The sequence below is a fragment of the Chionomys nivalis genome, unplaced genomic scaffold, assembly GCF_950005125.1.
Source record: "Chionomys nivalis unplaced genomic scaffold, mChiNiv1.1 scaffold_109, whole genome shotgun sequence".
Taxonomy (NCBI): domain Eukaryota; kingdom Metazoa; phylum Chordata; class Mammalia; order Rodentia; family Cricetidae; genus Chionomys; species Chionomys nivalis.
The window spans coordinates 84,723-100,676 of NW_026646991.1; the positions used below are offsets into that span (position 1 = coordinate 84,723).

General features: G+C 63.4%; 2 protein-coding genes across 10 annotated transcripts in view; one reads left to right on the forward strand and one right to left on the reverse strand.

Moving 5' to 3' along the window:
- LOC130869242 (glycoprotein Xg-like) overlaps positions 1-15,952 on the reverse strand; it is a 31,594-nt gene extending 15,642 nt beyond the window's left edge. The window contains exons 1-11 of one of the 9 annotated variants that reach the window (XM_057761248.1): positions 15,277-15,627; positions 14,820-14,861; positions 14,490-14,513; positions 14,284-14,337; positions 13,872-14,070; positions 11,847-11,938; positions 11,690-11,764; positions 10,975-11,016; positions 10,826-10,861; positions 10,618-10,734; positions 10,317-10,429 (exon numbers count right to left, since the gene is read on the reverse strand). In XM_057761248.1, the coding sequence (XP_057617231.1) occupies positions 10,413-10,429; positions 10,618-10,734; positions 10,826-10,861; positions 10,975-11,016; positions 11,690-11,764; positions 11,847-11,889 (330 nt within the window). In that variant the 5' untranslated portion in view covers positions 11,890-11,938; positions 13,872-14,070; positions 14,284-14,337; ... (1 more) ...; positions 14,820-14,861; positions 15,277-15,627 and the 3' untranslated portion in view covers positions 10,317-10,412. The other 8 variants (XM_057761247.1, XM_057761249.1, XM_057761250.1 and 5 more) reach the window with 8 other exon arrangements.
- Positions 2,514-10,142, forward strand: LOC130869237 (matrix-remodeling-associated protein 5-like). Its single transcript, XM_057761236.1, has 6 exons — positions 2,514-2,578; positions 3,739-3,960; positions 4,101-4,230; positions 4,824-5,238; positions 5,323-9,412; positions 9,498-10,142. The coding sequence occupies exons 1-6, from the start codon at positions 2,556-2,558 to the stop codon at positions 10,003-10,005; spliced, it is 5,388 nt and encodes a 1,795-aa protein (XP_057617219.1). The 5' UTR covers positions 2,514-2,555; the 3' UTR covers positions 10,006-10,142.
- Positions 15,953-15,954: the final 2 nt, after the last annotated feature.

The window sequence follows — 15,954 nt, forward strand, 5'->3', positions numbered from 1 at the left end:
TCGCACTCGCCGCTGCCTGTGAAGACCCCGCCCGCCGTGCGGCTCAGGACACACGCGTGCGCTGTCGACGGCCCCGAAAGTCGTCCGACACGCGTGACACCGGGACACGCGTGCGAAGTCCGCACTCTCTTTTTTGAATTTTTTATTTTTCCTCTCGTTTTGACCCCCGCGCGTGGGGCCCGGAACAAACGAGAATTTTACACGCGTGACACACGGTAACGGGGAATTGTTTTACACGGCAGGTGACGTCACGCCGGGCTATTTTTAGCAGCTGCGGTCAGGGCGGAGTTTGATTCCTGGTGAAGAAATGAAATCGAGCGAACAAATGAAACGAGGCAGAAAATCGGGGGAGAGGCGACGTAATTTGAAAGTTTTAAAAGTTTTAATTCTGAAAAAATTTTAAATTGATTTTTTTAATTAATAAATTAATTTTAAATTTTAATTTAACTCAAATTTTTTTATTTCATTCTTTTATGCGATTTGGGAGCTGAGTCCCTACGTTGGGTGCTGGGAGTTCAGTACCCCTCGGCTGCTGGGAGCTTAGTCTACCTGGGTGCTGGGAGCTCAGTCCCCCTGGGTGCTGGGAGCTGATGCCCTCCATTGGGTGCTGGGATCTGAGTACCCCCTGGGTGCTCGCAGCTGAGTCCCTCTGGGTGTTGGAAGCTGAGTCCCCCCAGGTGCTGGGAGCTGAGTCCCCCCAGGTGCTGGGAGCTGAGTCCCCAGGGTTCTAATAACTCAGTCACTCTGGTGCTGGGAGCTAAGTCCCTCCGGGTCCTGGGAGCTGAGTCCCCATGGGTGCTTGAAGCTCAGTCTCCCTCTCGGGTGCTGGGAGCTGAGCCCCTCCAGGTGCTGAAAGCTGAGTCCCCCCGGGTGCTGGGAGCTGAGTCCCTTGGGTTCTAATAACTCAGTCACCTTAGGTGCTGGGAGCTGAGTCCCCACTGGATGCTGGGAGCTGAGTCCCTCTGGGTGCTGCGAGCTGAGTCCTTCCTGGTTATGGGAGCTGAGTCCACCCTGGTGCTGAAAGCTGAGTCCCTCCGGGTGCTGCGAGCTGAGTCCTTCCTGGTTATGGGAGCTGAGTCCACCCTGGTGCTGAAAGCTGAGTCCCCGGGGTTCTAATAACTCGGTCCCCCTGGTGATGGGAGCTGAGTCCCTCCGGGTCCTGGGAGTTGAGTTCCCCTGGGTGCTGGGAGCTGAGTCCCCCCAGGTCCTAGGAGCTCAGTCTCCCTCTCGGGTGCTGGGAGCTGAGTCCCTCCAGGTGCTGAAAGCTGAGTCCCTCCGTGTGCTGCGAGCTGAGTCCTTCCTGGGTGCTGGGAGCTGAATCCTTCTGGGTGCTGGGAGCTCAGTACCCCATGGGTGCTCACAGCTGAGTTCCCCTGGGTGCTCGCAGCTGAGTCCCTCTGGGTGTTGGAAGCTGAGTACACCCTGGTGCTGAAAGCTGAGTCCCCAGGGTTCTAATAACTCAGTCCTTCTGGTGCTGGGAGCTAAGTCCCTCTGGGTCCTGGGAGCTGAGTTACCCCAGGTCCTAGGAGCTGAGTCCCCATGGGTGCTTGAAGCTCAGTCTCCCTCTTGGGTGCTGGGAGCTGAGTCCCTCCGGGTGCTGCGAGCTGAGTCCTTCCTGGTTATGGGAGCTGAGTCCCCCTGGGTGCTGGAAGCTGAGTCCCCTTCGGTGCTGGGAGCTGAGTCCCTTGGGTTCTAATAACTCAGACCCCCAGGTGCTGGGAACTGATTCCCTCTGGTGCTGGGAGCTGAGTCCCTCCGGGTCCTGGGAGCTGAGTTCCTCTGGGTGCTGGGAGCTGAGTCCCCCCAGGTACTGAAAGCTGAGTTCCCGGGGTTCTAATAACTCAGTCCCCCTGGTGATGGGAGCTGAATCCCCTTCGGTGCTGGGAACTGAGACCTGGATGCTGGGACCTGAGTCACCCCGGGTGCTGGGAGCTGAGTCCCCTTGGGTGCTGGGAACTCGGTCCCCCTGTGTTCCAGACGCTCAATTCTCCGGGTGCTGGGAGCCAAGTCCTCCTGTTGGGTGCTGGAAGCTGAGTTCCCCCTCGTGCTTGGAGCTGACTTTCCTCTGGGTGCTAGGAGTTGAGTCCCCATGTTTGGTGCTGGGAGCTGAGTCCGCTCGGTAATGGGAGCTGAGCCCCCCCATTGGGTGCTGGGAGCTAAGTCCCCCCTGGGTTCTAATAACTCAGTCCCTTTGGGTGCTGAGAGCTGAGTCCCCCCGGGTGCTGAGAGCTCGTTCCCCTGGGTGCTGTGAGCTGTGTTCCCCCCTGGTGCTGGTTGCTGAGTTCTCCTGGGTGCTGAGAGCTCGGTCCCTTTGGGTGCTGGGAGCTGAGTTCCCTTGTGTGCTGGAACCTGAGTCCCCTGGGTGCTGTGAGCTGAGTCAATCCAGGTGCTGGGAGCTAAGTCCTTCCCGCGGCTCCCGGCGCAGGGGTAGGGGCGGGGCAGGGTCACGTGGTCGCAGACCCCACGGTCACGCGGGGAGGGGCGGGGCCGCCCGCGGGTACAAAGCGCGGGGCTTCCCGGGCCGGGGGCGCAGGGGCTGCGAGGGGAATCCCCGGATGCGGGGCGAGCGCGTGCGCAGGTGAGCGGGGGTCGCGGGGTCGCAGGGTTCCCGGCGTGCACCGCGCGCTTCAGTTTCCCTTCCCCCATTCCCCGCGGTCGGAGGCAGGGGGATGACCGCAAGTGCGGGCCGGGTCTGGGTCTCGGTTTCCCGTGAGCCTCGGCGGGCGGGAAGCCCCCTCCCCTCCTCTCCCCTCCCCGGCCCGGGGTTTTCCGCGCGGGGCCGCCCGGGGCTGAGCACAGGGCCGCGGCGGGAAAATCGGGGAAAACAAACAAATTCTTAAAAAACAAAATTCGCAAATTTTCAATAAATTTATTTCGGATTTTTCTGTTTTTCTTCCGTTTTTTTTTTTTTTTTCCGGATTTTTCTGGGGTTTTTTGTTTCTTTTTTTGGCCGCCGGCCCGGGTAGTTTTTTTTTTTTTTTTCCCGCGGAATTCCCGGCCGCTGACGTCACGGCGCCGGCAGCTGGGGCTGCAGCGGCGGCTGAGGAGACAAAAACTTTAAAAATTCGGGGGAAAACTGAAAAATTATTTTAAAAAGCCCGCCCAAAAATCAAAAACACTTAAATACACGGAAAATTTTTGAAAAGAAAGTTTTTGAAAAAAAATCCGGATAATTTCAGGAAAAAAATCTGAATAATTTCATGAAAAATCCGAATAATTTTGGAAAAAAATCCGGATAATTCCGGGAAAAATCCGGATAATTTAGAAAGAAACACAAAAACCAAAACAAAAAAAAAAACCAGGGACAAATCTTTCTCCCTTGCTCAGCGAGGGGAAAAAAAAAAAACCCGCGGCGTCAGCGGAAAACTCACCCTGGAATTTAAATTAAAAAAACCTGGGTGGGGGTGGGGGCGGCGGCGCCGCCGCCGCGGGGGCCGACGGGAAAATTGGAAAAGGACCCAAATTTTCCCCAAAATTAAGGGGGAAAAAACCGGAAAAAAAAAAAAAAACCCAAGAGGAAAAGAAAACGGAAAGGGGGCGGGGCCTCCTGTCAAAGCGGCGGCGACGTCATCCTCGGGGGCGGGGCCGGCAGTCAATGCTGGGGAGAGCGGTGACGTCACTGCCAGCTGCCAATCACTGGGAGTGCGATGATGTCATTGGTAGCTGTCAATCACCAGCCCACGATGTCATCCAAAGAGGGCGGTGATTGACGGGTGCGTCGGCTCCGCCCCCTCCCAGGATGCCTTGCTGGCGCAGCCTCCCCGCGCTGCTCCTCCTCCTCCTGCTGCTCCCGGGCGCCCCGGATGCGGAAGTCGCGGAAGTCCGAGCAGCGGGACAGGAAGTCCCGCCCTGTCCCGCCCGCTGCGCCTGCTACGCCCCCGTCGAGGTCCACTGCACCTTCCGGTCGCTGGCGTCGTTTCCCGCCGGGGTCTGGCGCGGGGTCGAGAGGGTCAACCTGGGGTGAGTGGGCGGGGCCTCCGGTCCCACTTCCTCCCGCCGCCCCCTTGCTGTCCGTCCGTCACCCGAGGCACTTCCTGTCCTACCTCCGCCTCCCGACCTGTCAGTCACCCGGGGCACTTCCCGCCCCCTCCTCCCGCCAGGTACAACGCGATGACGTCACTCCCGGCCTCCGCCCTGGCCGGGCTCTCGCGGCTCCGCCTCCTCCTCCTGCACGGGAACGAGATCGAGGAGATCCAGGACGGCGCCCTGCGCGACCTCGGCGCCCTGCAGGTGGGTGGGGCCCGCCGGCGACGTCGCCGCCCGTCAGTGATGTCATTGGCGCCATCAGTGACATCATCTCCCGTCAGTGATGTCATCGCCCACCCGTGGCGCCGTGGACCTTAGCGGGGTCGCGTCTGTCTTCCGGGTAGTCGCCCCTCCCCCTATCAAGTCACACTTTGTGACATCACACCTCCCTCCCCCTCGCGATGACGTCACCCTCCCCGATGGTCAACGATGTCACTGGGAGGAACTGGTGGATGACATCATCGGGTCTTTAGTCCCGTGATGTCATCCACGGTGCCATGGGGAGGGGGGTCCAGGAAAACGACGTCATCGACGGGGGGGGGAGGGGGAGACGTTCGTGCCGCACAGATATGACGTCATGCACGGTGAGGTCATAGGTGAGGTCATCGGCCCCTCTGCCCTGCCTGCTGCTGACGTCATAGCTGGGGTGCTGACGATGTCGCCGCTGTCGGCGTTGATGACATCATCGCCGCCCCTCTTCTATGACGTCATCTCTCCCTCCCCGCCCTGTCGCGCTTTGTCTGTGACATCACCCGGGTGTCCCGATGACCTCGCCCCCCCCCCGCCCCCCACCGCAGGTCCTGAAGCTGAGCTACAACCGCCTGCGCGCGCTGACGGCCGGGGCCCTGCGTGGGGCGCGGGCGCTGACGCGGCTGCACCTGGACCACAACCGCCTGGCGGCGCTGGACGCGGACGCGCTGCTGGGGCTGACGTCGCTGCGGCTGCTGACGCTGGAGGGCAACGCGCTGGCCTCACTGCCGCCGGGCGGGCTGGCGACCTTCGACCTCCCCGCGGGCCGGGGGCGGGGGCGGGGCCCCTTCCGCGTGTCCACGCTGCGCCACCTGTCGCTGGCGGGGAACGCGCTCACGTCGCTGCCCCCCGCGCTGCTCCCCGCGGCGCCGCTGCTGGAGACGCTGGCGCTGCACGGGAACCCCTGGGCCTGCGACTGCGCGCGCGCGGGCTGGGTCGGAGCCTGGACGGCGGGGGTCAGAGGTCAGGGGGCGGGGACTGCACGGAGGGGGCGGGGCCAGGTAAGAGGGGGCGGAGTCAGTCACTCAACCCCGCCTCTTTTTCCAGCCGCACTGCGCTGCCGGAAGGACAAGGACGCCGAGGGCGGGACTTCCTGTCCCGTGTGCGCCAGCCCCGCCCACTTCCGGAACCGCGACCTGCGCGACCTCGGGGCCGCCGATGTCACCTGCGCCTCCCCCGCGCTGCACTCGCCGCTGCGGAAGAACGGAACTCGCGACCGGGAAGTCGATGACGATGGCGATGACATCATCGCCCTTGGCGGCCCTGGTGACGACGTCATCGGATTGGAAATGGCGGACGCGCACGGGACCCGCGTGACGCTGGCGTGCGACCCCAGAGCGGCGGGGCCTCCGCGGGTCACGGACGTGAGCGCCGCCGACCCGGAAGCGGGAGGGGCGGGGCTCGTGGTGGAGGCGGCGGTGACGCTGGACCTGGCCTGCGCGGCGACGCGGGACGGCGACTACGAGCGGACGTGGCGGCTGCTGGCGTACTACGGCGAGGTCAGCGCGGCGCTGGCGGCGGCCGACCCGGAACCCGGAAGTAACAACACCGGGAACGGCGGGAAGGACGACATCACCGCCCGCTACGCCCAGGACCCGGACGACGCGGACGCGCTCTACTACACCGGGCTTCGCGTCAACCTGACCACGCCCCCCGAGTGGGCGTGGCTCCTCGCGCCCCGCCTCTTCCGCCTGCGCCTGGACAGGAAGCGCACGACGGCCCGGCGCGTCCTGGTGACGTACGAGGCGCGGCTGTCGCGGACGTTGCCGGGCGACGCCGATGATGTCATGGGTGACGCGGACGGTGACGCCACCCCCTGGGTCGCCATCGCCTCGGATCCGGATGCCGGCGGCGTCATCGCCCGGGAGGGGGAGGACGTCCGCCTGCCCTGTGATGTCACCGCGTCCGCGACGGCCTCGGTCACGTGGCGGCTTCCGGACGGCGCCGTGGCGACCGGGACCCTGGTGGCGGCTCCGGCGGATGACGTCGAGGCGCGGGCGCAAGGCGACGACCTGAAAAGGAAGCGGAGTCGCGGGTCGCGCGTCCATGACGTCGGCACAGCCGTGCCCGTCGCCGGGCAGAGGCGGAAACCGCGGTCGCCGCCGCGCCCTGACGTCACCGTCCTCGGCGACGGTTCCCTGCTCCTCCGCGCGGCGAGGACGGATGACGCCGGCCGCTACGTGTGCGCCGTGAGCGTGGGAGCCGCGCAGGACCGGGCGACGAGGCGCCTGGTGGTGACATCGCGCTCCGGGCCGTCGCGGGACGATGACGCGGCGATGCTGAGGGCGACGCCGGGCGCCGTGCTGACCCTGCCCTGCGCCGTTTCCGGGGCCGCGACTGCCGCCTCCCTGGCCTGGGAGCTTCCGGGCGGGCGGCTGCTGCGTCGCGGGGAGAACGCGTCATCAGGCGGCGCCGTCGTGGACGGGAACGGGACTCTGGAACTGACGCCGCTGCGGGGCGGGGACTCCGGGCGCTTCCGGTGCGTCGCTGTCAACCAGGCCGGCAGCGCCGCCTTCACGGTGGAGGTCGCGGTGGACGCGGCCGGGGCGCGTGGGGATGACGCCGGCGCTGACGTCACGGGCGGCGCCGCGGAGGAGGCCTCGGGGGCGGGGCCTGGGGACGGGAATCGGACGACGGCGGGAGCGGAACTGAGGGCCGCGGACGAAGGAGACGGGGACAGGACTGGCGGGAACCGGTCTTCGCGGACTGGAAGCAGGAAGTTGGCGCCGGGAACCGGGGAGAGGCAGAACCGGAAGTCGGCGGCCAAGCGCCGAAAATCGACGGCGGCGACGCCGGAAGTGACGTCGCTCGGACCGTCGCCGGGGCAACCGTGGAAGCTTGTCGCGGAACCTGGAGCCCCCGCGGGACGGGAAGGGAGGCGCGGCCGCCGCGTGCACGTGACCGACGCCCGCGTCCTCGCCCGGGTCCAGGGCCGGAACCTCCCACGTGCTGGAGGTGATGCTACAGAGGCCACGCCCACTCCCGGCGGCTTCCCCTCCCCCGCCCCCGTGGTCGCCGCGGAAACGGACGCGGAAATCGGCGGTGAAGCCCTACTTCTCGTCACTGACGCCGCTGATGTCATCGGCGCCAATGACATCATCCAGAAAGGTGACATCACCGTCTCCCGTGATGATGTCATCGGTGGCGCCGACATCGCCAACGCTTCTGATGTCGCTAACCGCACCGGAGGAGGCTGCGCCAATGCCTCCTATGACATCATCAACTGCGCTGATGTCATCAACGCCAGTGACATCGTCAACAGGACCCATGACATCATCAACACCACGGTCGCCAACGTCTCCGCCCCCTGCGCCGAGGAGGAGGAGGCGGCAGAGACGGAGGAGGAGGAGGAGTCCGTGGAGGCCCCGCCCCTAATGTTCCCCGGCCTCCGTGACGTCATCCCGGCCCCGCCTCCTGCTCCCGCGTTGCGATTCCAGCCGGGTTCGAACTCGGGTTCCTCCGCGGGCGGCGACTTCCAGCTGTGGCCAGCGTCCAGCGCATCCGGGTCCTCGGAGCAGCGGCCGCGGGGCGGGGAATTCCGGTTCCGGACGGTTGGCGCCTTCCCGCCGAGCCGGAAGGGGAGCCGGAGGCGGAAGTGGCCGTGGGGAATCCCGCTGCCGACGACCTCCGACCCCCCCACTTCCGGGTGGGGAACCACATGGGGGACCCAGGCCTCGCCCATCAGTGATGTCACCGCAACCCCGCGGGACCGGCGCGGCCGGAATCGGGCGCGAAACCGGGGCCGCCAAGCCCCACCCCCCACAACTGGTCCGGCGCAGCTGCAGCTTCCTGTTCCCGAGTCCCCGCCCCCGGAAGTGTCGTCGCCGCGGCGCAAGTCAGGCAGGAAGTCGGGTAGGAGGCGCACGACCGCGAGCTCACGGGAACTGGAGGTCGTGACCGCGGGGGGCGGGGTCTCCACCTCCTCCCCTGTCCATCATGCCTGGTCGGTGACGTCACTTCCTGTTACGAGCCCGATGCTTGGCAGCGCCACGGGGGCTTTCGCCGACGTCACCGCGTTTTCTTTAAACGACGCCGTGACCAAAACCGCGACGGATGACATCATCAGGGGGACGGAGGATGGCGTCACGGCCCAGACCGCGACCGATGACATCACTGTCTTCACTGACGACGCCGTGGCCGGGATCTCGACCGACGACGTCGCCGCCTCCACGGATGATGTCACGGATGCCACGGCCGATGACATCATGACTGAGCCAGAACCTGACACGATGCCCAAGGTCGGGACTGATGATGTCATCCACACGTTCATGACCCCCGACCTCGTGGCTGACCTCGCACCCGGCACCCTCACCGCCTTGCCCAAGGAAACCACGGGCGACGTTAGCGACTGGAGTGACATCACAAGCGATGGCGTCACCACGGAGACCCCCGCGACGCCGGACACCGGCGATGTCACCGCTTCTGCCTCGGATGATGTCACTGGTGACGTCACCTCAAAGTCAGCGGATGACGTCATCACTGGTGCCGGTGATGTCATCGCCCACCCCGCCCGTCCCCTCCCCGACGCCCTCTCCGCCTCCGGTTCTGCCGAGGCCCCGCCCCCTCCCGCGGCAGTTCCCGGTCTGGCCCCGCCCCCTGCGCTGAAGGTGGAGACCTCGCGGTCCGACGAGGAGGCGACATCATCGCAGACGCCGCAACAGGAAGTTCTTGTCGCCGCAGCAACCGTGACCCCGCCCCCTCTCCCTGCCGTCCAGGTGACATCATTGCGCCCGCGTCCGCTTCCCGTGAGACCAGAAGTGGCCGAGTTCCCACCGCCCCCCCCCCAGGCCCCGCCCTCCTTCCGCTTCAGCCTCCCCCGCGCGGGGGTCACGGAGAGGTCAACCCCGCCCCTGCCCCCAGCCCCGGGGATCCCTCTGACCCCGCACTTCCGTCCGCCGCGGATCCACGCGCACCTGGGGCCCCCGGCGCCGCCAGCGTCCCGCGGCCTCTACCACGTGACGTCGCGTGACCCCGCGGTGGCCTTGATGACGTCGTCGGCGACGTCACCCGCGAGGAGGCCGCTCGTCCACGTGCGCCGGGGGAGTCGGCTGCGCCTGCGCTGCGAGGCCGTGGGGTTCCCGGCGCCACACGTGGTGTGGCGGCTGCCGTCGCGGAGGCTGCTGGACCGGTTCGCGGGGTGAGCACTTCCTGTTGGTTTACTTACTTCCTACTTCCCCAGGTCACTTCCTGGTTCCCTGACCCCCCACTTCCTGTCCCCACAGCCCCGACCCCCGCGTGTCCGTGGCGCCCGACGGCTCCCTCTCCGTGGCCCCCGTGACCGAGCGCGACGCCGGCGACTACGCCTGCCTGGCGGGCGACGCTTCTGCGGCCTTCACCGTCCACGTCCTCGCCGGCGCAGACCCCGCCCCCTCCGGGTTCGCATCCGGGTCCACGTACGGGAAATACCGCGTGGCCGTGCGCCTCGCCGTGACTCCCGACCCCCCGTGGCGCGTGGCCGACGCCGCCACGTTCCCCGTGATCTCCGCCCGCGTGGGGAGCAGCGTCCGCGTGGCCTGCAGGGGCGCGGCGGGGACGGCGTCGCCCGTGACGTGGCAGCTGCCGGACGGCACGCGGGTGACGTCACTCACGCCGGCGACGTCGTCGCCCCGCGCCCGCGTGGACCCGCGTGGGTGGCTCGCGCTCTGGCCGCTCGCGCCCGGGGATGCCGGGCTTTACCGCTGCTGGGCGCCGGGCGGCGTCACCAGGGCCGTGGCCGTGCGCGTGGACTGAGCACCGCCCCTCCCCCCTCCCCGCTTCCGAGACTCAGGCTCTGCCCACGTTTTTGTGCCGCTTTCGGTCCACTTCCTGTTTACTTCCGGGTCGCTTCCTGTTGACCCCTGGCCGGGAGGTCGCGCAATAAAACCTTTTTTTTTTCCAGGAACAAATATGGCAGCAACATGGTTCGTGAGGGCGACGGAGGGAGGAAAGGGCGGGGCCGAGGACAGGAAGTGGGGGACCAGCGTCAGGGTCCAAGGGGTTTGGGGGGAACTGAGTCAGGGAGAACGGAGTTCGCAGGAACGAATGAGTGATTTAGTGGACGCGCCCATCATTTATTCACACTCTGGCCAGAAGGCCCGGGGGTCACGGGGTCAGGTGACGTCACCGCCAGTCCTGCGTCGTCGCCGAGGACGAAGCCGTCAGATGGTCTCGGGGTCTGCGCGGGAGGAGAGAGAACAGGAAGTCCCGCCCCAGGCCTGTTTAAGAAGCCCCGCCCCTCACTTCCTGCTTTCCCACCCTGGGTCCTTCACAGATAAAGAGCAAGGGAAACAAATAAAAGGAGATGAGTGACGGGTGAGGGAACGGAAGGGGCGGGGCCAGGGAGACAGGAAGGGGCGGGCTCACCACTGCGCCTCAGGCACCCCCGCCGCTGCCCGGAACGGAAGTAGCTGACGCCGGCGCCCACGAGCGCCACCACGACGACCGAGACGATCGGGGAGACAATGCGCGCGACGGTGTTTCCTGTGGGGGGGGAGATGGGGGTCAGGGGTCACGACCTGCGACCCGGATGAGTGACCTTGGTGCGGGGGTCCCCGCGGGGTCGCACGCTCACCCTGTGCTCCATCGTAGGTCGTCGGGCCGTGGCCGCCTGCGGAGGGGGGAAACCGAGTCACGGCGGGAAGGGGCGGGGCGGGCGCGTGACGGATGGATAGGGTGGGGCAAAGGAAGTCCCGCCCCCGCCCCTGGGTGCCCCGTTCTCACCGTGGGTGTCGTGGCCACCGTAGCCGTCATTGCTTCCACTTCCTGTCGGGGAGGAAAAAGGGAATGAGGGGGCGGGGCCGGGACTACATTTCCCAGAATGCCCTGCGTTTGCGTTTGGAGAGGGCTCTGTGGGACTACATTTCCCAGGGGGCTGTGCTGCAGTGGCCGGACGTGGCCGCCTGAGACTACATTTCCCACAGCCCTTTGTGTCCGTGACCGGAAGTGACCCTAGCAGATGACAGAACTACATGTCCCACAGTCCTTTGTAGCAGAGACAGGAAGTGGGTATCTCAGACTACAATTCCCAGCATTCCAAGTGAGTGCCGACCGGGGAGGGGGGGGGAGAATGGACAGGAAGTGCTCCCCCTGAATAAATTTGCATATGTGAATATTAAGCAGCAAGAACCGAGGCCTCTGCACCTTGATTCCCACTGGTCCTATATTTGCATAAATCTGCATGTGTGAATAATTTGCCCCGCCCCCACCTGGCACACAGCAGCAGCCCCGTGAGGTCATTTGCATGCTCGCTGAATAAATTTGAATATATTTGCATGTATGAATAACGAGCAGCCGGAGATCTGGATAGGTTTTTGTGTCATTTGCATAAATTTGAATGCATTTGCATGCGCGCTGCTGTCCAGGGGAGAAACTGCCTCTGCATTTGCATGACCTCTCATGCGATTTGAATACATTTGCATACGTGATGCGACCTCACCTCCGAAGCCGTTGGTGTCGCTGGGCTGGGGGCGGGGCCTTGGCTGTGGGCGGGGCCTGGGCGGGGGGTAGACGCCTGCGGGGGAGAGAGGACTTAGCGCAGCACCCGGGGAGGACTCAGCGCAGCACCCATGGGGCAGGAAGACTGAGCACAGCACCTGGGATGGGAACGCAGCACCCAGCACCCGGGTGATTCAGCATAGTACCAGGAAGGACTCAGCAAAGCACCTGGAAGAACTTAGCGCAGCACCTGGGGGAAGGGAGGCCTCAACGCAGCACCCAGGGAATTCAGTGCAGCAACCAAAAGGACCCAGCACAGTACTCAGGGAGAAATCAGTGTAGCACCCGGGGTACTCAGCACAGCACCTGGAAGAAGGGAGGACTCAGCGCAGCACCCACAGGGAGGAAAAAATTAGCATAGCACCCGAGGGGGACTGAGCATTCAACACCCTCACCCCCCAGGGGTCCCAGAACAGCATCACCCACCCCCGCTGGGCTTCGAGGTTGAATTTGGAAGAAAAGAAGACTTAGCATCGAGCACCCAGTGTACTGAGCACCAAGCACTTAGCACCGAACACTGAACACCTGGAGCACCGAGCACCCCGAGTACTGAGCACCGAGCACTGAGCACCCAGCACCCTGTGTACTGAACACCGAGCACTGAGCACTAAGCACCTGGGGCACCGAGTACTGAGCACCAAGCACCGAGGATCAAGCACTGAGGATCAAGCAATGAGCACGCTGGGCTGTGGGTGGGGCCTGAGCGAGGGGGTAGATATGTGGAGGGGGACTCAGCGCAGCACCCAGGAGACTCAGTGCAGCATCCAGCACCCCAGGAGAACTCACTGCAGCACCCAGAAGACTCAGCGAAGCACCTGGGAGACTCAGCACAGCACACAGCACCAAAGTGGACTCAGCACAGCACCCATGAGTCAGGAAGACTCCGCACAGCATCCGGAGGACTCAGCACAGCACCACTGAGAGGGGAGGACTAAACACAGCACCCAGCAGGGGACCCAGCAGAGCAACTGGGGAGAACTAAGCACAGCACCCACGAGGCAGAAAGGGTGAGCACACCACCTGGGATTATGACTAAGTGCAGCACCCAGCACCCGGGTGATTCAGCACAACACCAGGGAGGACTCACCAAAGCACCCGGAAGAACTTAGCGCAACACTTGGGGGAAGGGAGAACTCAATGCAGCACCCAGGGGACTTAGTGCAGCACCTAGCACCCAAGAGGACTCAGCCCAGTACTCAGGGAGAAATCAGTGTATCACCCGGGGTACTCTGCACAGCACCTGGGGTAAGGGAGGACTCAGCAAAGCACCCATGACTTTACCTCCACCATGTGGGTCCGAGGGCAGCGGGTCCACTGGGAGCTTCGGGTAAAGACCTGGGGAAGGAGAACTCAGCACAGCACCCATGGGGAGAAAAAACTCAGCAAAGCACCCGAGGGAGACTGAGCATTCAGCACCCTAACCCTCCCGGGCGCCAGATGACATCAACCACCCCCGCTGGGCTTTGAGGTCGAATAGGGAAGAAAAGAGGACTTAGCATCAAGCACCCAGTGTACTGAGCACCAAGCACTGAGCACCTAGGGCACTAGGCACCAAGCACTGATCTCTGAGTACCAAGCACTGAGCCCTGAGCACCAAGCAACTAGGGCACCGAGCACCAAACACTGAGCACCAAGCACCAAGCATTTAGTACTGAGCACCAAGCACTGAGTCCTGAGCACCTGGGGCACTGATCACCGAGAATCAAGGACTGAGCACGGAACACCAAGCACTGAGCACCAAGCACTGAGCACCAAGCACACCAAGAACTGGGCTCCGAGCACTGAGCACCAAGCACTAAGTACGAAGCACTAAGCACTGAGCACCGAGTTCACTGAGTACCAAGCACTGAGAACTGAGCACCTGGGACACTGAGCACCAAGCACTGAGCACATGGGGCACTGAGCACCGAGCACCAAGTACTGAGCACATGGGGCACTGAGCACCGAGCACCAAGCACTGAGCACCAAGCACTGAGCACCGAGCACCAAGCACCGAGCACGGAGTACTGAGCACGAAGTACTTAGCACACTGGGCTGTGGACGGGGCCTGAACGTCTGTGGAGGGGGACTCAGTGCAGCACCCGGGGCAACGGGATTCAGCATAGAACTCGAGGAGGACTCACCACAGTACCCATCACCGAAGAGTACTCAGACCAGCACCTGGGGAAAACTCAGCGCAACACCCAAAGGAGTCAGTGAAGCCCCTGGGACGACTCAGCGCAGCACTCAGGGAGAACTCAGTGCAGCACCTGGGGGACTCAGCATAGCACCCACAAGTCAGGAAGACTCAGCACAGCATCTGGAGGACCCAGAACAGCACCACTGAGAGGAGAGAACACAACATGGCACCCAAGGGACCCAGGAGAGCACCTGGGAAGAACTTAGCACAGCACCCACGGGGCAGGAAGAGTGAGCACACCACCTGGGATGGGGACTCAGCGCAGTACCAGGGAGGACTCAGCACACCACCAGGAAGGACTTAGTGAAGCACCTGGGGGAAGGGAGAAGGACTCAGTGCAGCACCCATGACTTTACCTCCTCCGTGTGGGTCCGAGGGCGGCGGGTCCACTGGGAGCTTCGGGTAGAGACCTGGGGAAGGAGAACTCAGCACAGCACCCACAGGATGGGAAAACTCAGCACAGCACCCACAGGATGGGAAAACTCAGTGCAGCACCCATGGGGCGGGGGGACTGAGCATTCAGCACCCTCATCCCCTGGGGTCCCCTGACGGCATCACTCACCCCCGCTGGGCTTCGGAGTTGGATCTGGAAAAAAGGAGGACTTAGCACCGAGCACCCCAGGGTACTGGCACCGAGCACCAAGCACGGAGCACCAAGCACTGAGCACCCAGGGCACCAAGCACTGAGGACCCAGCACTGAGCACCCAGGGTACAGAGCACTGAGTACTGAACACTGGGAGTACTTAGCCCCCAGCACCCAGGGCACTGAGTACTCAGCACCAAGCACACAGCAACGAGAAAGGAGAGCACTGAACACTAAGCACTGAGCACAGAGCACTGAGTACCCAGCACCCCGAGTACTCAGCACCCAGCACCCAGCGCCGCACTCACCGGGGTCCAAGGCGTCCGCGAGGTCAAAGTCGCCGTCGTCACCTGCGGGGGGGGGGGGGGTCAGGGGTCGCGGGGTCAGGGGTCGCGCGACGTCAGCGGCCCCCGCCTGTCCATCACCGCGGCCCGGGGGACTCAGCACCCAGCACCCCGCCCCCCCCCCGCTCCCCCGCTCGTGACTCAGTTTCCCCCACGGCGGCGGCAGCGAAGCCGCCCACGCCCCGGCCTCGGAATCCGCCCCGAACCGGATCCGCCGGTTCCAACCCCGGCGCCGCCCGGCCGCCCCTTCAGCATAAAAGCCCCACGGTTTCTCCTTCCAGAAAAAAAAAAAAGACTTTTATTTTTATTTTTTTTTTTAAATTTGGGATTTTAAAAAGAAATTTAATTTAATTTTTTCCGGATTTATTTTATTTCTCCCCGCCCGGCCCCGCCCCGCCCCCCGCCCCGGACCGGACCAGACCGGATCCCGCCGGTTTCCGCGCCCGCGCAGCCCCGCCCGCGTTCGTCGTTTAAATTTCGCCGAATTTTCCAAAAACTCTCGTGATTTAGAAGAAAAAATCCCTCCCGCGGCGGCGAGATTAATTTGATTTTCAATTAAGTTTAATCTAATTATTTTTAATTAAATTAAAAATTTCTTTTTTCCGGCTCCTTTGTTTCCCGCCCCGACCCGCGCGGGAAAAAAAGAAAAGAAAAAACCCGGATCCGCGCCGCGAACCCGGATTTTTTGAATAAAAAAAAAAAAAACAATAATTTTAATTCCGTGACTTTTATTTTGGAAAACTTAGAAAACTGAATTAATTAATTTTCTAAATTTTCGTGTTTTTTCCGGGGGAAAATTCCCCTCCCCCCGCCCGGGCTCCCCGCGGCTCCCGCGACCCAAACCCCGCGAGATTTCCCAGAATTCCTCGCAGAATCCAAAAAAAAAAAAATCGAATTTTTTTTTTTTATTTTTAAAAATTCCGAAGTTTTTTAAAAATTTCGGATTTTTCCCCCCCGGCCCCGCCCTCCCCGTCCGTGACGTCACCGCCCCCCCCCCGCGCTCTCACCGCGCACGCGCGGCGCCCACGGCGACGCCAGCGCCAGGAGCAGCAGCGGCCACGGCGCCGTCTCCATCCTCGGACCGCGGGGGAAACTGAGG

Coding starts and splice junctions, on each gene's coding strand:
- LOC130869237 (XM_057761236.1), top strand. CDS start 2,556: ATGCGGGGCGAGCGCGTGCGCAG. Junction 4,231..4,823: donor GCGACCTCGGCGCCCTGCAG/GTGGGTGGGGCC, acceptor CCCCCACCGCAG/GTCCTGAAGCTGAGCTACAA. Junction 9,413..9,497: donor CTGCTGGACCGGTTCGCGGG/GTGAGCACTTCC, acceptor CTGTCCCCACAG/CCCCGACCCCCGCGTGTCCG.